This window comes from Haliotis rubra, unplaced genomic scaffold, assembly GCF_003918875.1.
Source record: "Haliotis rubra isolate DU_JTF1 unplaced genomic scaffold, ASM391887v1 Scf6, whole genome shotgun sequence".
Classification (NCBI taxonomy): Eukaryota; Metazoa; Mollusca; class Gastropoda; order Lepetellida; family Haliotidae; genus Haliotis; species Haliotis rubra.
This window is the reverse complement of record NW_025767301.1, coordinates 4,273,391-4,298,992: the sequence shown is the minus strand read 5'-3', so window position 1 is coordinate 4,298,992 and position 25,602 is coordinate 4,273,391. Positions and strand designations below refer to the sequence as shown.

The following is a 25,602-nucleotide window of genomic DNA, read 5'->3' as shown; positions in this document are numbered from 1 at the left end:
GAAATTTTCCCCTGACTTTGATTGCTTGCAAGGTAGAAGGTGAATGAACAATATGAGAAAAAAACACCCAACAAATAGTAATTTTATAAAAATTTCATCATTATATTTTAATTGTGTGACGAAAGGAAACCGCTTGTGTCAAACTAACGTGTCATCGTGAAGAGCACCGACAAAAATCAATTCTAAGGTTAACTGTAGGCTTGAGACAATGACAGGTGCGCTGAACGCTAGGGTTGCCGTTACGTGTTTAGCTCGCCCACAATACCGAGTGCGGTTTACGGTACGCTCAGGCGGTCGGTCCGGCCTACAAATAACTGACCCAGTTTTTCCACAGACATACACACTATGCAACAGTCTCGTCGCCGGGAAACAGCCGTTACGGTCCGTTACGCATCAATTACGTAACATGACATTGCACAGGCGACCTCGCGCGACCGCAGCAAGCGTAACACACGCCCCTCAGAGAATGACCCGAAGTGAACTTTAAAGATCTGCTGTTTCCCTCGAGCTTGAATTTCAGATGAACGTTCGTCGTTGTAGATAACAAACGCATTGTACCTATAGCCTGTTTATATTGACATTCGACAGGAGGTTTTCTCAAAATGCGTAAAACTGTCAAAATGACTTTGAAAGACAAAACTTGCTGTTATTTACTAGATCAGGATAATGGTTGACAAATAATTCTAGAAACTGTAACAGAAAAATTTCCGTAATGAGTTTACATTACTTTAACAATACTATAGTCCACTTCCTCGTCTCTTAAGGCAGTGATGTAACACGTGATTCAAGATAGGGCCGTGATAGTGTCTACCCTACATTTCCCGTGTCCTCGGGTTCATAACCTGGAAAAGTACTTGTAACGACACGATAAACTCCAAACGTGATTTCGTCACCACCAGTTATCAACACTGGCAGATTTCTTGTCTATTTTGAATCTGGTGAAGGATTAATTATTAATAGAAAGTTATCCAATAGTGCAGCTTTAAATCAAGCTCTTCTCCAATCGAAACTGGTCGGTATCGCAACGTCTGTTCGCTTCGCTGCATGACATCGGTAGTGCGATGCGGACAGATTGTTTTGATCTGTTTTAGCCTTGATTGACCCCCCCTGGAACTGTCAGTGCCTTGGTCGATGGCGAGGGACCCCACGGAATCGTGTGGCACCCCCGGGAGTAGAGTTGGTGCCCACTGATGTCCTCTAAGACCGAGAAAGGGGACGGGTAAGATCGCGACTCGCCTTCATCTTGCCATATCACTGCGTCGCTTTTGACAGTAGTTTCGGGAGGACACGCATGACAAGCCCCTTAGACTTCGTGTCACCCTGATAACAGTAAAATTTATGGTATATTGCAGGCACAGGGACACAGACATTGATCAGGGGGAGGGCATGTCCGTGGTCCATGATCGCGTCCATACACGGTAAGTTTGTTTACACTAACCCACTCACACTAAAGCGCGCCATTTTTGGGATTCCGGTAAACGCATGCTCCTTCCTTCCCACGTGGGACGTGAAGCACGCGAGGTGTACGCGACACCAGTGCTTAATTACCGGCTCCCTACTCGTTATGTAACCGAACGATACAAAGTGGTACAAAGTGGAACGAAACACGCCATTACCCCCACCATGTGCAGTCTGACATACTGAACTAACGCAATGTTAAACTTGGGGTGACCTATAAAGAAATAGCTGTAGTTGTGACGTAATAATCAACAATAAACAAAAATCACTCATTTAGATTTGCAGTTGGTTGATAGTCAGCCTTGATTCAGCATTCTATGAAGATACATTGTTGAAACAAGAAATTTACGTTGATCTAACAACAATGTATACATATTGTATTACATGAGGATACACTTACAGTCACCAGGAGGGGTGTTCTGACCTTTATGAAGGTAATTATGAAATATAAAGGGATGTGATATTGTTTTTATCTCCCACATACAATGCTAATGACTATTGTAAACATCCAGTATTTATTTATTAGTAAATGCATACATGTGCTGTATTGAATATGAAATTAAATTTTTGTTCATGGAGATGATCAGGTACATTTCTTGTAGCCATGGAGGATATGATATTATTTTTAAAAAAGAATTGAAACCTTTGAATGTAATTAATGTGTGACATTTAAGTTTATCTGAAATTTAAAAAAACCCAACCTAGCTAAATACCATTTAGTTTGAAATTCAATTGCTACATGAATTAGCATTATTACATTAAACTTATCACAGATATAACATGGCATGTTCATAATGACATGAGTAATGCTTCTTCTAGTACATCTTTATCTCTGGTGATACATTTCATCTGATATCTGCACAATCATGATGAAATGACATTATGATAATGGATCCGGATTACTCCTTTGTTGTGTTGATATGGAGAATTATGTCATAAGGGCTAGTGATATTTTAATGAAGGAAATATAAGTTCATAAGGGGTAGTTTGGGTATTCTATCGATTAGGTGCTTGCTCCTCACGCGGAAGACCTGGGTTTGATTCACCACATGGATACTATGCGCATGCACAGTCCATTTCTGGTGTACCCTGCTGTGACATTGCTTGATAATGGATGAAAGCGGTGTAATGCCATATTCAAACACTCACTCATTCAGTACATAATATCTCTAAAGTGTGTTTCAACCAATGACCAATTTTTGCAACCCTAAAATCATTAATGTTTTGAATACACATGGGGAATCTAGGGGGCCTTTAAAATTTTACTTTTTATCTTTGAATTTTGCTGGGAACCCTGTTATGTCCATGTTTGGAGCATTGTTATGTATTTTAATATATTTACAAATCGTTCATTGTCTCCACATATATCACAGATTTTAAGTAAGACAGATACACTCTATTATTAAGTATTGCCCATGAAATAACTGGGTTTGAAATCCGGTATCCTATATACATATAACTTGAAAATGGTCAATATAGAGTACATTGACTTGGTGACCAAACTTTCATGTGTACATATGTAACTGAATGCTGTAATTTGAAAAATTGGTCACACTTAGAATCAATTTCTGTACATAGTCTTTTATATGAAAACAGTATACATTGGAATGCTTTACAGTTTTCTAATGGAAATGCTCTTACTATGTTTGTCTTCGTACGGGAACTCCATATTATAACAGCCTCTAGCCATGTATTCATTAGTTTTTTAACATTTCATCTGGGACCCTTATTTTGTATCTGAGAGTGAGTGAGTGTAGTTTTACGCCACTTTTAGTGAACCAGAAATAAGCATCACACATTGTACCCATGTGGAGAATCGAACCCATGTCTTCGGTGTGATGAGCAAACGCTTTAACCACTTGGCTTCCCCACCACCCCTTTGTATCTGAGAAGTTCCCTGACACCTGAAGTAAATGACCCAGGTATATCCCTGCTAACCTGTCTCCAACAGTCACTTACATGTGACAGCGTTGCATGTGTAACATTTGGTGTCGACAGATTGTGAAGTGATGTGTTTTTGCCCAATGAACAGTTACCATCTGTACATCTTCATACTGAAGACATTGTCAACGTGTGGGGCTGGAGGTTTGTGGGGGTTACGGTGACATGGCTTCTGGTCCACTCTAACTTGGGCCATCGTTCACTGAGGTAAAACCCCATGGGTGCATATTTCTGTGGGTGTAACAATCCAGTGTGTGTGTGGCACAAGACATACAATACATAGTGTGACGGAAGAGTTGCCGTTCAGTGTTAAGTGTGATGCTTGGGTCATTGTTCATCACATAGTGTTGTATTCGGATACTGTTTGGCCACAAAGTATGATATAAAGTAAGATATGATATGAGGTCACTATATACTATGTAGTGTTATATAAGGTTACTGTTTACAACGTAGTGTGATATCAGGTCACTATTTACTATATTGTGTGATGACCGCCTCCATGGTGTAGTGGTTGCAGCGTCCGCCTGGAGAGCGAAAGGTTACACTCGATACCCGGCCACGTCATGCCAAAAGACATTAAAATATGGTACTTGTTGGTCCCTGCCTGGCACTCGGCATTAATGGTACAACAAGGACTGGTCGGCTCGTAGTCAGTATAATGTGAGTGGGGTATTCATGCTTAACTGCGGCATGGTATCTCAGTGAGCTAGCACTATAAAACCAGCTGAAGTCTGGGCTAGTACAAGTAGCCACATACACACATACACATGCATGTATGTCGTCATGTGAGTGAAATATTCTTAAACACGACGTTAAACCCCATTTCACCTCACCCCATATAGTGTGATATAAGTACTGTTTACAACATACCGATATGAGGTCGCTATTTACTTTATATATTGTGATATAAGGTGATTGTTTACAACAAAGTGTTTACTATATAGTGTGATATAAGGTTGATGTTTACAACATAGTGTGATATAAGGTTGATGTTTATAACATAGTGTGTTTACTATATAGTGTGATATAAGGTTGATGTTTACAACATAGTGTGTTTACTATATAGTGTGATATAAGGTTGATGTTTACAACATAGTGTGTTTACTATATAGTGTGATATAAGGTTGACGTTTACAACATAGTGTGTTTACTACATTTGATATAAGGTTGACGTTTATAACATAGTGTGTTTACTATATAGTGTGATATAAGGTTGATGTTTACAACATAGTGTGTTTACTATATAGTGTGATATAAGGTTGATGTTTACAACATAGTGTGTTTACTATATAGTGTGATATAAGGTTGATGTTTACAACATAGTGTGTTTACTATATAGTGTGATATAAGGTTGATGTTTACAACATAGTGTGATATGAGGTCACTATTTACTTTATAGTGTGATATGAGGTCATTGTCTCCAATGTAGGGGCGGTGGGGTAGCCTAGTGGTTGAAGCGTTATTGTTTACATGACCAGGTTGATTCCCCACATGGGCATACTGTGTTTAGCCCATTTCTGGTGTCCCCTGCCGTGATATTGCTGGAATATTGCTAAAAGCGGCGTAAAACTAAACTCAGTCAGTCAGACAGTCAGTCAGTCAGTCTCCAATGTAGTGTGATATAAGGGTCACTGTTTGCTACATCATGTGACATATGGTCACTGCTACATTGTGTGACTTCAGGTCACTGTTTGCTAGTTGTATGTAGAGTCATTGTTTGCTACATTGTATAACTATGGTCTCTGTTTGCTACTTGATGTATGTAAGGGTCACTGTTTATTTCATAGTTTGACACCATTTGATTCATAGCGTTCAAATTTGTTTGTAACATTAAGGATGTTTTGTCCTGCGTTTGAGAAGATCCATGTTTGCCAAATATTGTACAAAAGTGTTTCCGTTGACAACATATTGTGATATACGGGTCACCATTAAGCAGGTTTGTGTTGTACATCCCTGTATTGTAACAGGTGTGCTGAAGAGGTATCTTGTTTGTATAAAGAGATACAGGTCATGACTCTCTGAAGTGTATTGGTTGGCTACAGCTCTGGAAAAACTTTATTCCGATCTAATGGAAATCAAATATGATTTGACAATCGAAGGCTTTAAAGTAAATGTATATCGTTTTTAATTTGATGTGAAATATGTCTAATAAACAAAACGATCACATTTATGATACTGGAATACCTTTAGCAACTTATGACAACAGTTAAACTTTTCAGTACATTTTGTCTCCTTACCTTGAAAAGTGAAGAAGTTTGGTTTAAAGTAGTGTTCAACAGTATTTCAGTCAAAGCATGATCAGATAAGTGTCTCATATACACAAATATATTTTTCTTAGTTACCTTTTCCAACTCATTATGAAGATAATGCAGATAAAGTCGTGGTCACGACATAAATAGTGTTTTGGTTCATAATATAGAGGTACAGATACGACCAACAATGCTAGATAATGTTTCTAGTGCAGATACTTTCCAGCATGGGTCAGACATGTGACACGTTGTAGGTGTGTCCATGTGGAGTTCACTTACAAAGATAGATACATAATATCTTTGCTTTTTCGGGACAAAATGGGGTTACTGGGTGTGTTTGTACAGGTTTAATAGTGAGTGAACTTTTATTAACTGTGAACTGTATACCACTCTTATAATAGCATGTCAGCATACTGTGTGTGGAAGGGATGAAGTGATGCGTGTCTCTGATGCTTACCACATTACCATTGTGTAATGAGAGTGTGTGTGAGTGAGTGAGTGAGTTTGGTTTTACACCACTTTTAGCAATATTCCAGCAATATCATGGCAGGGGACACCAGAATTTGGCTTCTCACATTATACCATTGTGGGGTATCGAACCTGGGTCTTCTTCGTGACGAGCGAACGCTTTAACCACTAGGCTACGTCACTGACCCATGTAATGAGACGGTGGCTGTCAGTGAGTTAAGTGTTGCTGATATACATGTTGTGGTTTTATTTATGTGGTTTGTACTTTCTTGTCGTAACAGTATCTTTTGTTGTAAAATTATCCAAATCAAAATACATATAAAGTACAGGTTTCGCCACCCTTCTTAATGTGATATCTATATATATCAATTTCTACTCAGCATCAATACTTATTTATCTCACTCACTCACTCAAAGTTTCGTATCAGTGTGAAAGACGGGTGGTTGGGTAGCCTAGTGGTTAAAGCGTTTGCTCGTCATGCTGAAGACCCGGGTTCGATGTCCTATATGGGTACAATTCGATTCCCTACATGTTTGAAGCCCATTTCTGGTTTCCACAGCCATGATATTGGCGTTAAAACTAAACTCACTCAGTGAGAAACCATTTCCAAAAGTAATAATAAATAAATAAATGAACCTAGTCATTTGTATAGCGCCCTTTCCAAGAAAGATTGCTCAAGAGCGCTGATTATACTGGTAGGCTTTTGCAAAGAGATACGTTTTGAGTTTTTGCTGGAAGGAACTGAATGTGGTACCAGGGCTCCAGATAAGGGCTGTATCGGCGTATGTATGGATACAAAATATGCACGATACGGTAGCAAATAATTTAGAAAACGTATCATTTACAGACGTATTTATCTGAAGAAAAATATTGGTTTATTGTTTATTGACCTGTTTACACAAGAGTAGCAATGTTGTGGTGCATATATGAAATGAAACACACAATTACTGATACGCCATTAAATTCCACTCAGTACTCTAAATGTACTCTTAAGGTTTTCCAGTACTCCTGTAGTGAAAAAATATGGAGTACGTACTCCTGATGTTGCAAATTATCTGGAGCCCTGTGTACAGTTCCTAATGTCCAGAGGGAGAGAGTTCCACAGAATTTTCCTGTCATTTCTTTGCTTCCCAAGTTATCATGCATGACCTCTTCAAACAGTCCATTCTCCAAGCGCCATTTGGCAACCTGGTGAACAGATTCAGACCAATCTATCGGTGTCATGGTGTTCTGGAGCAGACACATTGCCACCAAGATAAGGTTCTGGGCAAGTATGTTTTGTAACTAAAAGCTGTGTAGGTTTTCAGGATGGACACTACTGCATTATGTTGCATTATTATGTAAAGTTTCTATGCAGATGCCTGTTCAACTTGCCTGAAGGGATGATACGAATTAAAGCCACAAAACTCTTTTCATAGTCATAAGAATTCTCGGCTAACAGCAGAGTCCATTGTATGATTCTGACAACATCATAAGCATAATCATTTTTAGAAGTCAGGAAGTCTTCACTGTTTTGACACATTTTTTGAATAAACGACACATGAATGAATGAATAGAGTAATAACAAATATTACTTATTTCTATGCACGCTCATGTCGCAGCCATAAAATTTCCGAGTCCCGTGCAGGGTTTCGAACCACGGACCTTCTGATCCAAAGTCGGACCCCTTGTCCACATGACCAAAGAGGTTAACCCCGTCAGCAAGCTGACAAGGTAAGGATGTCATCCGTTGGATGACTCCATACTCTGCTACGCTCAAGCATGCACACATGATTCATCTGTGATGCAAGTTCACGACAGGACAGCCCATTGAAGGCAGAGATATCACATGTGCTATTGAACTGTCAGCCAAACACTGTTATTGTGCATGTGTATTGTGAGCAGGTGTATGCTCTACATTAAATCTTTGTGTTTTAACTATTGAACTGACACCTCATCTGTGTTCAGTGTCAGTGACTGTCTGTGTTGAAGGATAGGCCATAACAGCATCTACTATGCAAGGGTGTATCAGGTATGCAGTCAAAATCACTCTTACGCTTCAATGAACTCTTAAATCGTTTTTACACCAAAATTCATAAGCGTGAAACAAATATATATTTATATCTTCTATTAAATAATCATTTATTGGCATATGTAGATTTTGACATAGTGATATGTTTTTCATTCATTCAGTAGTGGGTGTATTAATTGCCAGAAAAGCTGAAACATTGTTGCATTCCAGTGGTTGTGTTTGCATTTGCAGAAAAAACTGGGGAAATTACATCAGTATTAACAGAAGTTATATCTGAATGCCTGTTGTTAATGTGTAAATAAGAAAACAGAGAATAACAGAGTTGTACCTTGACTCATAAACATGGGGATCCAGGGGACCCCTAATTATTAGTTTTAAGGGTTCTTGCAGGTAATAGAAGGGATCTTGTGAAGTAATGGTGTAGAGAACTGTATGTTTTAATTATTTCTTTAGAGTCTGGAATGAATCATTAATCATGTGGACTGATGGATGAAATGATGCACGTAACTGCTTGAAACAACCAAACACTTATCAAAGTTATAGATGTGTTGTGGATACAATGAACAATACTGTGCGTCCCTCTGGACTGAATTGTGTTTCTGCATCCATTCTCTACATGTGTGTATACTGGATGCACATTTGCACGTTGTGTAAGCCTTGGGATAATATGTTCTGGTTAACTGTAATTAGGACTAATTATTTGGTTTGTAGTGTGGGGAAGGGAGATTTTATCAAATAATAATTAATTGTACGGGAAAATGCATGATAAAATATTGCGGTGAAAAAGAAATAGTCTGCCACAAAACTTAGGTTGTTGCAGGGTATTTTTAAAAAGAAATGTTTATTGTGATAGTTGAAATAAGATACCATGAGAATCAGTCTTCGCAAGAGGGATATGATGACAATGATCAACCGAGTTACCGAGTCCGACTCATTAGTTGCCTCTTATACACCTTAGTTCATGTTTGGAAGTAAACATGTTTCTTCAAAATATTCTTTATCCATGTCCCACTTTCCGTCAGAGTTAACACACAGACTAGGAGCAAAGAGGCCAAACAGTTAATGAAAATAAGAATTGACTGGGAAATATTATCTTATTGGAAAAATGTAGCTTCATCTGACAGAGGTTGCTTAAGTTTGACAGTAGTTTGAGTATGAATAGACACAATCGTTTCTTGTCAATAATGATTGAAAATCCCGGGGTAGAATGCATTATATTGATGCAAATTTGCTGTTGAATGTTGATATTGTACCCATAATTTAATGTGACATCATTGATTTTTATATGAGGTCCTGTTTTCTTGTGAGGGACTTGTCTCTAGAATGTACTTGAAAAACTCCAGAGGAGTGTGAAGTAGGGGAGTCTGAGCTTGGCTTCACTGTAACAGTTATTTGGCACCATGGTGTGAGTTGTAGTTTACTGTGGACTGCTTTCTGGGAGAGGAACACTCAAAGTACCAAGGCAGAACTGTTCTTGATATCGAATTACAGGAGGGACAATCCATCGAATGATTTAAGTGATATCCCTAGTGGTACGCTTTCACACCAGTGCAACCAGTCAAGGGAGATAAGTTTTCTTTGTACATGGGTGGCTTTGTAAATGCGTTTAATTATTTCAAGGTGAGTATTTGGTGAGATCAGGTTTGGTTGACATGTGTGTTCTTCATGTATGTCCAAAGTATTTGTTCTTCTGTATCCATCACTGACAGCGATGTGTGTTCTATGTTTATTGGGCAGTGGGGTAGCCTAGTGGTTAAAGCATTTGCTCTTCATGTCAAAGACCTTGGTTCGATTCCCCACATGGGTACAGTGTGTGAAGCCCATTTCTGATGTCCCCTGCTGTGATATTGCTGGAATATTGTTAAAAGCGGCGTAACACTAATTTCTTTCACTCACTCTGTGTTTGTGTTGAATTATCTTGTGCCAGTTTAGTATTATGGTGTTTACCTTTGCTGGACTTCTCGCTGCTCAGGTCCATATTCATATGATGATTGGTGTTTTTCAGTGGAACTTATGTTATATTTCTCTCATTATGTCATTATGTAATCTTATTTTTCAGTGGTCACCAGTCGAATGCTCAGTCTCAATTGTTTGCCACTGCTGGTTGTTCACCTACGTCCTACAAGGATGCCTGGATCTTTGACATGGCCAACCCAGCCAAGCACAGGTGGGTCAACACTTTCATTGTGTACATATACCAACAGTGTCAAACACGGAGGGTCCACACTTTAATTGTGTACATATACCAACAGTGTCAAACACAGAGGGTCCACACTTTCATTGTGTACATATACCAACAGTGTCAAACACAGAGGGTCCACACTTTCATTGTGTACATATACCAACAGTGTCAAACACAGAGGGTCCACACTTTCATTGTGTACATATACCAACAGTGTCAAGCATATGTAGGTCCACACTTTCATTGTGTACATATACCAACAGTGTCAAACACAGAGGGTCCACACTTTCATTGTGTACATATACCAACAGTGTCAAACACATATACCAACAGTGTCAAACACAGAGGGTCCACACTTTCATTGTGTACATATACCAACAGTGTCAAACACATAGGGTCCACACTTTCATTGGTCATATACCACAAACACAGAGGGTCCACACTTTCATTGTGTACATATACCAACAGTGTCAAACACAGAGGGTCCACACTTTCATTGTGTACATATACCAACAGTGTCAAGCATAGAGGGTCCACACTTTCATTGTGTACATATACCAACAGTACCAACAGTGTCAAATACCAACAGTGTCAGGAGGGTCCACACTTTCATTGTGTACATATACCAACAGTGTCAAGCATATGTAGGTCCACACTTTCATTGTGTACATATACCAACAGTGTCAAACACAGAGGGTCCACACTTTCATTGTGTACATATACCAACAGTGTCAAACACAGAGGGTCCACACTTTCATTGTGTACATATACCAACAGTGTCAAACACAGAGGGTCCACACTTTCATTGTGTACATATACCAACAGTGTCAAACACAGAGGGTCCACACTTTCATTGTGTACATATACCAACAGTGTCAAACACAGAGGGTCCACACTTTCATTGTGTACATATACCAACAGTGTCAAACACAGAGGGTCCACACTTTCATTGTGTACATATACCAACAGTGTCAAACACAGAGGGTCCACACTTTCATTGTGTACATATACCAACAGTGTCAAACACAGAGGGTCCACACTTTCATTGTGTACATATACCAACAGTGTCAAACACAGTGTCCACACTTTCATTGTGTACATATACCAACAGTGTCAAACACAGAGGGTCCACACATTTTCATTATACCAACAGTGTCATACAGAGGGTCCACACTTTCATTGTGTAACCAACAGTGTCAGGGTCCACACTTTCATTGTGTACATATACCAACAGTGTCAAACATATGTGGGTCCACACTTTCATTGTGTACATATACCAACAGTGTCAAGCATATGTGGGTCCACACTTTCATTGTGTACATATACCAACAGTGTCAAGCATATGTAGGTCCACACTTTCATTGTGTACATATACCAACAGTGTCAAACATAGTGTCAGTAGGTCCACACACTTTCATTGTGTACAGTGTCAAATACCAACCACACTTTCATTGTGTACATATACCAACAGTGTCCACACTTTCATTGTGTACATATAACCAAACAGTCCACACTTTCATTGTGTACAATACCAACAGTGGTCCACACACTTTCATTGTGTACATATACCAACAGTGTCAATACACAGTGTCAGTCCACACTTTCATTGTGTGTGTCCATATACATATACCAACAGTGTCAAGTGGGTCATTTCATTGTGTACATATACCAACAGTCCACACTTTCATTGTGTACATATACCAACAGTGTCAAACACATCCACACTTTCATTGTGTACATATACCAACAGGTCCACACTTTCATTGTGTACATATACCAACAGTGTCAAGCATATGTGGGGTCCACACTTTCATTGTGTACATATACCAACAGTGTCAAGCATATGTGGGTCCATTTCATTGTGTACATACACTACCCAACAGTGTCAAACACAGAGGGTCCACACTTTCATTGTGTACATATACCAACAGTGTCAAACCACATGTGGTCCACACTTTCATTGTGTACATATACCAACAGTGTCAAACACAGAGGGTCCACACTTTCATTGTGTACATATACCAACAGTGTCAAGCACATGTGGGTCCACACTTTCATTGTGTACATATACCAACAGTGTCAAGCATATGTGGGTCCACACTTTCATTGTGTACATATACCAACAGTGTCAAGCATATGTAGGTCCACACTTTCATTGTGTACATATACCAACAGTGTCAAGCATATGTGGGTCCACACTTTCATTGTGTACATATACCAACAGTGTCAAAGCATATGTGGGTCCACACTTTCATTGTGTACATATACCAACAGTGTCAAGCATATGTAGGTCCATGTATACAAGTATTGGCAGGCACAGTCGAGTCCAGGCTTGTTTTTCCTCATGATATTGCTGTGATATTGTGAAAAGAAATAGTTTAAAACCAGCTCACTCACTCACCAGTACATTGCATCTTAAAGAGCACCAGTCATGCACCTCTAAGTATTCATGGTAAGTGCTGGGTGCCAAGTGCTATGACACTCACTCACTCACTCACTCACTCACTCACTCATTGTGTCTTTAAGGGTTATTCTCATGCACCTCCAAGTGTCCATGTAAGGCCGGTGTGCCAGGTACTGTGACACACTGACTAATTCTCTGATACTGCCTGCTTGTATCGATCCGTCACACACAGATGAAAATATTGAGGTTTGCAGCAGTCAGTTAAGGCTCTTTAAGTGGTTAAACTCCAAGTGTGCCTTGAATTAACAAAGAGCAGAAAATTCAATTTCTGGAGATTGTCCCCTCGTCGTAGCATCTATCTTGAAGTGGTGGCAGGAGTAATCAGCCGAGATCGGGTTGCCTGGTTACCTCTATATTCCTGCTAATCTTTCGGATCCATTGTTAACTCCTTTGTAGAGTGTGTGACCCATGTTTGACATTTTTTGGGCGACTGCATGAAAATTTCAAAAGGTTAACTGGGATGTTCTTTGAATATTGGGTTATCAAGGTCAGGGTCAATAAACTACTTCCTGATTAATAACTGCCTGCAGTTTTATTTCAAGGGAGGATGATGTGTCTCCTTGGACAAATTTCAAGATCATCATCGCTGAAATAAAATTTTAATGCTTTCTAGGATGAGGGAAAAGAAAGCTTTCAAAGAACCATTGTATGTTATGATAGTGAATCAGAATTATGTTGATAAATGAAGTGAACAGAAAGTGATCGAGGTCATTATGATTAAAGTCGTGCAGCTTTTGATGATGATAATATTTGAGCGACCAGTTTTTGTTCTGGAGGGGCACTGGGATTTTAATGGAAACTTGATATTTTTCAGCAATAACTGAAAAAAAAAATGTTTCAATAAAACTTTGAGGCTGAATATATACTCTATAAATATATCTTGTGACTATGTATTTTTGATGGCTTCTTTTCCTTACTGTGTAAATCTTGCAACAAAACATGCACGCATGCGCGTGCACACACAGGCTGGTGGTCCAAATGGTTGGTCCCCGAGATGTACAATAGATAAAAGGATGACGATGAGGATGTAAGTTACCAGAGTAAGATGACAGTTGCCCTAGATAATATTTCCTTTAAAAAGTCAACAATTAACAATTGTAATAATCATTCTAAAAATTGTAGTGACAGTAATGGAGCATTTAAGGCTCTAATCAGAGGCATTTGTGGTTTAAAATAAAACAGTTGTTTGATTTTTACTTATAGGTTAACATATTAAATGAACATGTTTGATAGAAAAATTATCTTCATAGAATGGACCCGTGAAGGTCCGGGTTAGAATATTGATCTTCAGTAATCCATGCTTGTCGTAAGAGGCAACTAACGGGATCGGGTGCTCAGGCTCACTGACTTGGTTGACACATGTCATCGGTTCCCAATTACGCAGATCGATGCTCATGCTGTTGATCGCTGGATTGTCTGGTCCAGACACAATTATTTACAGACTGCTGCCAAATAGCTGGAATATTGCTGAGTGTGGCATAAAACTAAACTCACTTACTCACTCTTCATAGAATATTTTGTACATGAGCTCAGAAACTGCAGTAATCTTGATTTGCCAGCTATTGTAAACTTGCATGTGATGTATTGGATATATTCGATTCTTCTTTATTAGACACAATATGATAGTGATTGCTGTGAATAATACAGGCCAATGTTATAAATATCAGAGGGACACACAATTTCACTGCAGTTAAATGAAACATTCTTTTTTAACATTTTGGGTAAAATTACCACCTCGTTGTTGATACCAACATTGATTGTTATGATATGCTTATGTATGAAACATACCATTTTGATACTGATTTTAAGGGTCAGGTTATGGGGTCGGCTTATTTACGAAACATACCAATTTGATACTGATTTTAAGGGTCAGGTTAGGGGGTCGGCTTATGTATAAAACATACCACTTTGATACTGATTTTAAAGGTCAGGTTAGGGGGTCGGCTTATGTACGAAACATACCATTTTGATACTGATTTTAAGGGTCAGGTTAGGGGGTCGGCTTATGTATAAAACATACCATTTTGATACTGATTTTAAGGGTCAGGTTAGGGGGTCGGCTTATGTATAAAACATACCATTTTGATACTGATTTTAAGGGTCATGTTAGGGGGTCGGCTTATGCATGAAGCATGCCATTTTGATACTGATTTTAAAGGTCAGGTTAGGGGGTCGGCTTATCAATGCGATAGGCTTATCTACAGTTATATATGGTAATCTAAAAGTACTTATTTTTTGCTGTTGCTTTACAAAAGTGACAAAAACGACACAACAAAGACAAATGAAATAACATTTTTACTGCAAAATATTGTCTGTTTTACAATTAGGTGAAATGAAATACATGTGAGATTTCATCTCTGTTGTTCATAAGAGATGTTAAATCAAAAATTTATTGTACCCAAAATAACAATATATCAGCTATCGTTCAGTATCGTTTTGCAGTCTATGATGTTTTGACCTATAACTTGGAACAGTTTAATCAGGAAGTTGAAATTATAGAATAGAAATTCAACCTCCTATGTTGACTTTTAGGCCAGTTAATAAACAATGAACAGCCTGACATATGTCTGATATAGATTGATCTTCAAAAATTACATTACCTACACAGTTCCAAAATATCATGCGTGGCAGAACAGCTGAAATATTTATAAAGATGACCAGTTTTATGTTTTCCCTGCACAACAAGATTTTGTTAGTTTGATTGTTATTTAAAGCTGCACTTGGCATTATTCCAACTATGTGATGGTGATCTATAAATAATGCAGTCTTGACCAGGCAATCCAGTGATTAATGTCATGAGCAGCAATCTATGCAATTAGGATATCATGAATGCTTGAATCAAGTCCGCGATCCTGACCACCCAACCCGTTTAATTGCCTTTCACTAATATAGGCTGATCAAGACCAAATCAAACCAGGATATTCTGTGTATGTAATCTAAGCTGATTTCAATATTGGAAGTCTCCTATTTAGTACTTATAGCAGAATCACCTTGTTATTAAAAGCGACTAACAGGATTGAGTGGCCAGGCTTGCTGACTTGGTTGACGTGTCATTGTATCCCAATTGCTTAGAGAGATGCTCATGCTGTTGATCACTGGATTGTCTGGTCCAGATCATTATTTACTGAACACCGGCATATTAGCTGAAATATTGCTGTGGCGTTAAACAACAAACAAACAAAACAAACACAACAGAATCAGTGTTTCTGAATTAGTTCATATTTTCTCCTATTTAGCATTAACAATTTAGAGGTTCATATTTCTTTTTTCCTATTTAATAAGAAATACAATATATACTGATTTAAATTAAACTATACCCTTCATAAATGGTTAAAATTTGTGAGTTTTCCCTGATAAATATGATCAAATATATTATTTAGATGTAAATATTCCCCAAGTGAATAACAAGCAATATTGCCCCCGTTGATATGAGCATTTTCACCTATTTAACAGGGATTATTAATGGTTAAGACAGACTCGTGATGGCACCAGGTACCAAGTGGCATCAACATACTGCGAGCACTTGCTTCCAGTAGGGAATATAAAACATCCATTTCAAGTGATGATAAATGTGCTGTGGGTGTAGACTGCTGTCAGCCATTAAAACCCCGGTTTGGCTTGACATTTATGATACTAGGGTTACCGAGTGAGAATGTCCATGCCCTGTGTTGCAGAGTCACTGAAACAGTAACCTTGAAAAAGCTGTAGTAGCATGTGGATGCCTTATCAGTGAAGTAACTTGCCTGCCTGGAAATATAAATTATTATTATATAATTGATATATATAATTATATGTTATATATATTCAGTCTTTTGATTTCGAATGAATTTCTTTTGAAAATTGGATGCATCAGTGACGAAAATTATGTCAAATGCCATTCCTTATTTTGACTTGTACCATACATTCCTGAATTTTTTCAGGTAAAAGGTTGACTAGCCTTTGCATGTGTTTATGATGGGTGTCACCAGTGTGGAAAGAGTTACTCACTTTGGATAAGTGGTGTCTATTTTACTATTTTATTTGATTAAGTCATACCATATTTCTCACTACTACTACACAGATCTGAGGACATCCCATTACAGGCTCTCCTCAGAGGCGTTTAAGGTTCAAAGGCTAAAGTAAAAAATTGTTTTATTTTCACATGCAGGCTAACGTATAGAATGAACATATTTTACAGAAAAATTATCTTCGTAGAATATAATAAAAATGAGCTCAGACATTTTGATATTCAGAAACTGCAGTAATCTAGACTTGCCAACTATTGTAAATTTGCATGGCATGTATTGGATAAGTTTGTTTCTCCTTTTTTAATCTAGAAGGACTCTTGCTTTACAAAAGTGACTGCATTTTTAATGCAAAATATTGTGTGTTTTACAATTAGGTGAAATGGAAAACATGTGAAATTTAATCTCAGCTGTTCATAAGAGGTGGTAAATGAAGGTTTTATTGTACCAAAAATAATAGTAATGTCACATCAGAACAGCTTTTTGTGAGCATTCTGAAATCCACATCAGAGCACAGCTTTCTCAAGCTATACAGAACTAAAGTACTGATGGAAATAGAAAAAACTGTTTTTAGGCTGTTACTCTGTATCCTGAAATTTACACAATTGCAAATAGCTTATGTCAAAATAATTCATATCGGCCTAACTGGGCATTCAGTGGGATGCGTAATAAGATATCCAGAAAAGCATGTTTACTCGTAAAATCGGGCAAAACTTAGAAAAATACGAATAGCTGCTGAAAACAATCAGACTATAGATTGCAATTATGTTGCTCAGCCAGGTATGACGACAGACCGTCGACTCACTTGGCATGGAATGCATGTGCTGCCCACAGACACAAGGCGTCATCTCAAATATATTTTATGCTTTTTCATGTGTATTGAATATGTCTCTATTGATTATCAAATCTTAGCTAATATCTCTATCCTCAAGCCCGACCCCAACTACTGTCAGCAACATCCGTCTTGGTTTTGCTTTTGAGACGACCCCTCCTACCTGTTTCTATTTATAGTGATAGTGAGACTCAATGGTATCTACATCCTTAATAGTTTCAGTATCAAAGTTGTTATTTTTTGCGTCTGGTATCGTTTATAATGAAGCTAAGTCTAACTTCAAAATGGACATTCAAAAAGTGTCATTTGCTATACAATATCATCGCACACTAATTTGCATAAAGCCTTGGTCTGCTCATATAAGTCGCTTCGTACTTTGAAAAAACCCGCATTGCTCATTTCTGCACTAATATCTCCTCAGTAAAATCCTTCTTTTACGTTTCCTATCTCCCTCCCACTGAGGTTGTAGTTAGGCCGAACTTAGTTTAACAGATATTTCACACTTTCACATATTAACTACCTAAATTGTAGATATAACAGTTTTTTTCTATTTCCGACAGTACTTTAGTTTCAAAATGGCGACTTTATTTCCAGTCTACACTTTGAAAACATTTTATCAAAGTTCTCAATTCAAAATATGAAAACTGATCAAATTTATATCCTAGAAAATCTATTAGATGGTTGAAATTGTGTGACAGTACTTCTCCATGACTATGGAAAGTCTCTTGGGTTCAAATGTTTGTTCCATTGAAGCGAGATTTTGACAGAATCATCAGAATACCACATGTTAACTTTTCAAATTTGCTTGATTAGCAAATGCGTTTTGACTGTGACTTTCCCGATCTGGTGAACGAGTGAGTTTAATTTAGGTCATGCCGATCTGGTAAACAACACTCTGATTGGTCTGATGAAAGTTTGTTCTGACATAACTATAATGGCATGTCCACAGACCTCTGTTTAACAGCAGTAAAAGCTAACATCTGATATAATGAGCTTGATTTTACTATGGATGACTATTTCACAAAGGAATTTTCATTTCTTCAGTCACAATGTCACCGTGGTTTGTACACCAGAAATTAATCCGTCTCCCAGACCCAAGAGAATAAATCATGCAAAGAATGCAACTCATGCTTAGAATGTTTTGTGCAAGTCTAGATTGCCCCAGCTCTAACTAGTGCAGTCTTCCGGGCTCCATTTGGATTTTGTTTGTCGTTCTGTAGATATATGCATATATTTTTAAATAAGATAACAGTTTATTTCTGGGACTGAATGCTAGTCAAATCAGAAATGAACACTGTAGGTTATGCACTGTACTCATGTGGGAAATAGAGTGAGTGAGTGAGTCTAGTTTTAGGCCACTTTTGGCAATATTCTAGCAATATCAGAGCGGTGGTCACCAGAAATAAGCTTCACACATTGTACCCATGTGGAGAATCGAACCCGTGTCTTCGGCGTGTTGAGGAAACGCTTTAACAACTTGGCTTCCCCACCACCCCTTTGTATCTGAGAAGTTCCCTGACACCTGAAGTAAATGACCCAGGTATATCCCTGCTAACCTGTCTCACGGTGGGGATCACCAGAAATGGGCTTCACACTGTGGGAAATAGAAGCAAACCTTACTATAACTCACTAGGCAGCCTCCTGCTCCAGTTGCTGTTTGAAGCATGGCTCTGTATTCTCCATGTTTTATCATTTGACAGAAAAGCCTCTGTCCATTTTCCCCGACCTTCTGGAGACTGGAACCTGTTTGTCTTCCAACTATTGACTGTAGTTTGGCATTAATGGATCCTACACTAAAGTTACTTTCTTATTGTCTTCCTTGTGAACTTTTATAAGCAGATCTGGTTGCCATTTCTTTCAGCGGGTCATGCAGATTACATATGAATTAGATGCCCACAATGGCTGCTTCGTACTGATAAAATACTTCCATTGATGGATGCCCTTGCTGATCTGTAATAGCCAAGCCTCAAAGGTTGCTACTTTGTTTGCTACGTGTTTGATATGAAAAAAAAATAAGGGTGACATATTATTTAAGTCCAGAATCAATCTTCCAACTTTTTATAGTTTGTAAACAGTAATAGCCAGAGTATCAAGTGTAAAAATTAGAGCTAACAGCTTCAGTGCCATACAGAATAGTTGTCATTTGATTGTGATGTCATGGTAATCAATGACATCACAATGGTCTTCAAGGCATTGTGTTTTCATTGTGGCAATAATGGAAACCCTAAAGGCTTGTATGCTGACTATATTATTTATCTATATTTAAGTGCTGATTGGTGGTGTCCTTCATAGTATAGTGCTGGAAAGTGATTGTTATCTCCACTCACTTATTTCTGATTGAAGTTATTCTTATTAATGATAATTAATTAAGTGTTTCCATTTTCCCGAATTCATACATTGCCCATTAAGTTGTATGCAGAATCCTTTGATGCGTTTCACCATATCTATCATGTAAGTTGGAGAATTTCCCCTGACAATGGCTGTTTGAAATATGAAGGCTCATTTATCACAGTGAAAATATAACTGTCAGCAGGAGGATTGTAATGTATCTAAAGCTATGGTCAACACAATATATTTTATGATTGAGTGAGCGATTATAGTTTTAATCTGAGTCTCATCAAGCAAAATCATCCTGGGGACACCAGAAATGGTCTTCACAAATTTTACATATATGGGAAATCAAACCCGGGCCTTTGATGAGGAGATGCTTTAACCCTCACCCCCACCCCCACCCAGGGCTACCCCACCACTACATTTTTTATTATTATTATATATTTCAAATTATTTGTACATTATTGGATGAGTATTACAATTTTTTGTCAGAGACAGATGACGGAATCTTGCAGACAAAAATATAGAGGATAAAAATATAAAAATTGTTTTTAGCTTATTACTTAGATTTGTGGTCACTTCTTAAAGGTTCAAATAACAGCACATGTATCTCCATCCATGAACATCACTCACTGGGTATTTTCTAAAAGCAACTCCCCCGAAATTGTTGGGTTATTTTGCTTACTTGTATATTCTAATACATAAACAGTTAGGTGCTGTACTGCAAAAACTTTGAAATATTGAAAAATGTACTTATGCATTTACTGCCAAAATAGAATATTATAATTTCATCCTTTTTTCATAAATGTGAGTCTGGGTTCATTTTATTTATGCTCTTTTTAAGCAATCTGTTTAAAGCCTCTGAGTATTATCAACAGATGTGATGTAGTTTGGTTGGACTGGATAGTGGAGTTCAGCACAGTGATTTTCATTGTCTGTAGGTACAAGGGACAATTAAATCATGTGATGGCACATGTTTGGTTGTTAGATGAAATGAATATCTTTTAATATATTTTTTACACCCTAAACAACTAAACTTGTGTGACATTAAATGCAATTTGAATAGAATTGACACATCTTGTTGACGTCATGACTTATTCACAAGACTGCCCAACAGGCCTTCAGGCAAACAGTTTTGTTTAGTTGACAAAAATCAGTACTTTTCATTCATATTTCCTATGAATAAATTCCTCTTATGAATTATTGTGACATTTTGTCCTTTGTGCCAAATATTTTGATTTAAATTCATTGTTTTTCAGCAAATTATCTCCAAGATGTGATTTGCTTGAATATTCATCACTGGAAAATGAGAGCAATTATTTCGCTTCATTAGTCCATATGTTGGGGGTAAATCCAAGCAGATCAAAGTGACTTAATAAAACTGTGAGCAGTTAACCCCCAAAGTTGGCAAAGGGAACTACAGGGTTAAATTGACTAGCTCTTAATAATAATCAATGAATGATTTGTTGTGTAGCTAGGCTGACTGACCGTTGGGAGGGGAAAATCCAATTAACCCAAGAGGCGTCTCTCTTTGGCAGTGATGATTACTTTCTACAGAAAATAACCACTGATGACATCGTGTGATTTAATAATGATAGGGACAAGCCTGTCGCTCAACTTCTTATGTCCTCGATGTCCCTAGAGCCGCAGCGGCCTCCGAACAAATTCACGTCTTTGTGTGTGAAATTAGTTTATCAACATACAAACTATCTGAATAATCTAATTACTCAATTATTGAAATAGAGTGGAAATAAATTACCAGCTTGTTAGAGACCATACTAATCTAATCAGGAGCTGAAAATGAAGTGAACGCTCCAACCCTTCTGTTTCTGGTGTGGTAATGGAGTGAAATACAGATAGATATTGTGGAGAATATGGCAGCATTTATTCTGAGTAATGGCATCACTTGATTAGGGCTTAGGTCGAAAATACTTCCCAACACTTAAATTTGTGAATTAAGTAAGAAAACGAACACTAATCAAGTGTTGTTGGATCTTGGAGTCATCCGAGGCGAATTTATCACATGGTTGACCGGAGGGATTTTGTCCATAAGCATATAAGTTAAGAGCGGAAGGGAATGTCATTTTGGGGAAGACGGTTTATGTTGGATGATAGTAAGCAGGTCAGAATTGTCTGTCAACCAGGGTGGTGGTATCGAGAATGTTTCATGTGTTGGCCAACTGCACTGCTTCTGCTCGTTTTGAACCCAAATTTCAACATTCCTGGTGAGTCCTGTTCAAATTGGTTTATATTAACAGATTAGTTTTGAAATATTGGTTTTGCTTGAAAATTAATCTAGAGCCATGACAACATTTTTTGTCAGTGCTAATGATGTTGTTGCTTTGAGGTTGATTGTACTTCACTGCCAGTTTGGGTTCTGTTCATTCTTGATGATTTTATTAGTTGGGAAGCTTTGGAAATATGTGATATTCTGTAAGGACTTTTAGTTGTCACGGTAATATTTCTTATATCTGAAATGTTTTGAGCAAGTCCCTGTTTGTAAATTTAAATTCAATATATTTTAATAATTTACAGAAACTTTCAGTGGCATGAACTAAAATGAAAATAATAATGGGTTTGCTAGTCTTGATGTTTTCAATATTTACGATGCTTTAAAATACGGGATATTCTTCAAGGACTAATTGTTGTCATGGTAATGTTTCTTAAATCTGAAATGGTTTGAGAAAGTCCCTGTGTGTAAATTTACATTCAGTTCATTTTAAATTCAGTTCATTTTAATAAATTACAGAACTTTCAGCAACATGAGCTAAAATGAAAATAATGATGGGTTTCCTAGTCTTGATGTTTTCAATCTTTGCGATGCTTTGTAACATGTATATTCTTTAATCACAAATAGTTGTCATGTTAATGTTTCTTAAATCTGAAATGGTTTGACCAAGACGCAGTGTGTAAATTTGAATTCAATTTATTTTAATAGGTTACAGAAACTTTCACAGGCATGAACAAAAATGAAAATAATAATGGGTTTGCTAGTCTTGATGTTTTCAATATTGGCGATGCTTTGGAAATATGGGATATTCTTTAAGAACTAATAGTTGTCATGATAATATTTCATTTCTTAAATCTGAAATGGTTTGACCAAGTCGTGGTGTGTAAATTGAAATTCAATTTATTTTAATAATTACGAAACTTTCATTGGCATGAACTAAAATGAAAATGATAATTGGTGTGCTCAGTATTTTGTTTTAAGCATCATGTTGCTTCGATTTGGCTAAGGGGAGTGGGAATCGATGTAATAGATGATCTCTATTTTTACTTTACAAGTACATAGAGGCAGTGGTGATTTGAAATTTTAGTATTGATATAACAAATCTCCAAACTGATGCTGAATATAAACTAGGCTGATCCATCATTTAGAATTGAACTTATTTCCTTTTTTGGTCTGTCCTTGACATGGTAATCTTATCAATGTAAATGTTCCATGACAGTGAAATAATTATTTAATGTTGATAATTATAAATTTGTTTCAATAAAATCTTGATGTTCATAAATTTGTATCAATACAGTATCAATATTCCTAAATTTGATCAATGCAGTCAGTTATCAGTTTGTTAAGGTACACAATGTTGTGCAGTTATTAAAGCCAAGATTACATGTGTTCTTTGTAACTCTTCATACACATATATATTTACTAGGTCTTAAAGTGTATAAAATGATAATAAATTTAACATAACATGTATAAATTGCATGTAATCCTGAGAGATGAAACTGCACATGGTTGATAAAGACAGTAAGTGTTTTAAATGTTTGAGGCATCACAAGCACATTGGCTGTTGTAGGAAAGGCTTCCTGTGACTGACTGGGATGTACAAAACCATGTCATGAATGTTTCTGTATCTATAAAGCTAGATTCAGGAATTATCATTTGCAATGTATATCTTCTTTTAGGTCAGTTTGTTTAAAACTATGATATGCCAAATACCCCCATCAAGATCTGCCTCTGATTTGAGCACCATTGAAACTTGAATAATAAGACTGGGCAAGATGGCTCTTTTGAGAAAAACATCCACATTTTGTGCTGCATTTTAGTGACTTGAACATTTAACTAATAGAGAAAAATGAGGAGAATCCTCTAGGGGTAATTCAAAGAGAACCTCAACACTTTTTTCTGTTTTTGAATGTTGATTAAACTGAATTTTTTAATCATACATGTATCACTTTTTCTCACAGTACAGTTCAGAGAAGTTGAATGATTAATGTTTTTATCACTTTTGTCCTTATGATAAAACATCTAATTAGCTGCCATGTCATGATTTGGCCTCTGCACTTGACCATCATCACGAGTTATTGCTTGAATATTTGTGATAGCCATGAAACTAAATTCTTTGACTGTACAAGAATAGTTTTAACAATAAGTGTTTGGGCATCTTGTGTAATAGTGAATGTGTGTGCACTTTGTCACAGTTCTGAAAGCCAGACTGTCTCAGAAGCAGACTGATAATAGCTCTGTCATAAGTGATTCACATGAGTGAAATATCAATGTTATATTTTCATGTAAATACAGGGAGGTGGGGGTAGTCCCGTGGTTAAAGCATTCGACATGTTCCCATTTCGCCAACATCCCGTTTCGCCTACAGTCTTAAAACAACAATTCAATTCAGACTGTTATTTCATGCATGAGTAATAAGTTTACCCCTTCAGATATAAATGGAATCTCCCCTAGTTTTCCTTTATTTGATTAATAGCACATGTAGACAACATGGCTTTTTGCATTAAAATAAAAAAAATTGTTCTTCTTTCATGTTTTTTATTCGCAGCAAATCATAGTACAATATAATACAATAATCAAAATAACACTGGCTGTTAACTAGTACACTGTACTTGAGTTCATGGATGTCTGAGTTTATTGAAGCTTCAATAAGTGACCTGCTGCGTCCAGGAGCTGAATAGGTGATCTTCCACTTTCAAGTTGTTGTCTTAGTCGGTTGAGACACTGGTCAAGATCTCTGTAAGCTCATGAGCGTGGCCGAGTTGTTGCACCATGGTCATTCTGAAGGAGAGTGATCTTGTTGGTGGATTCAATGTTCTTGATAGCTGTTATGAATTCATAAATGTTCGGATGGTGTTTTCCCACAAGTTTTTTCAGACCATTATGGTGCTGCATCTTCCTTTACATCCCTAGATCACACACTTCCAGTATGTAGCAACATAATGATTAATATTTGTTTATAATCACAAACTGTTGTAAGTATGTCACTGCTACTTTTGATCTTCATAGCCGTAATCCTTAAGCCAATTGCTTATATAAACACAGATTATAAGTTGACTCCTTTTAAAGACAATGATATACTTATCTTTTTACTCATACATTGTGAAACTGACCTTCCTTAATTCCACTAAGTCAAGTCCATTCTCTCAATAGGGGTGCATTTTCTATTCTCTATTCGCCTACATGTTTACTGTAGGTGAAATGGGATGTAGGCCAAATGGGACTCAACCAAAGCATTCACTCCGTCACGCCGAAGACCTGGGTTTGATACCCACATGGGTACAATGTATGAAGCCCATTTCTGATGTCCCCTGCTGTGATATTGCTGGAATATTGCTAAAAGCAGGCCTAAAACCATACTCACTCACTTATATTTGAGTCTGAGCTTGCATGTGTATGTACATATTTGCATGTGAGTGTGTTTGCATGCAT

At 37.3% G+C, this 25,602-nt stretch overlaps 1 protein-coding gene across 1 annotated transcript in view; it reads left to right on the top strand.

The window, feature by feature from the left end:
• The first annotated feature begins 920 nt into the window (after window positions 1-920).
• LOC124255357 (protein trachealess-like) overlaps window positions 921-25,602 on the top strand; it is an 89,708-nt gene continuing 65,026 nt past the window's right edge. Inside the window, exons 1-3 of the mRNA XM_046689254.1 lie at window positions 921-1,219; window positions 1,353-1,418; window positions 10,187-10,294. Of these exons, the coding sequence (XP_046545210.1) occupies window positions 1,191-1,219; window positions 1,353-1,418; window positions 10,187-10,294 (203 nt within the window). The 5' untranslated portion in view covers window positions 921-1,190. The remainder of the gene's footprint in view (window positions 1,220-1,352; window positions 1,419-10,186; window positions 10,295-25,602) is intronic.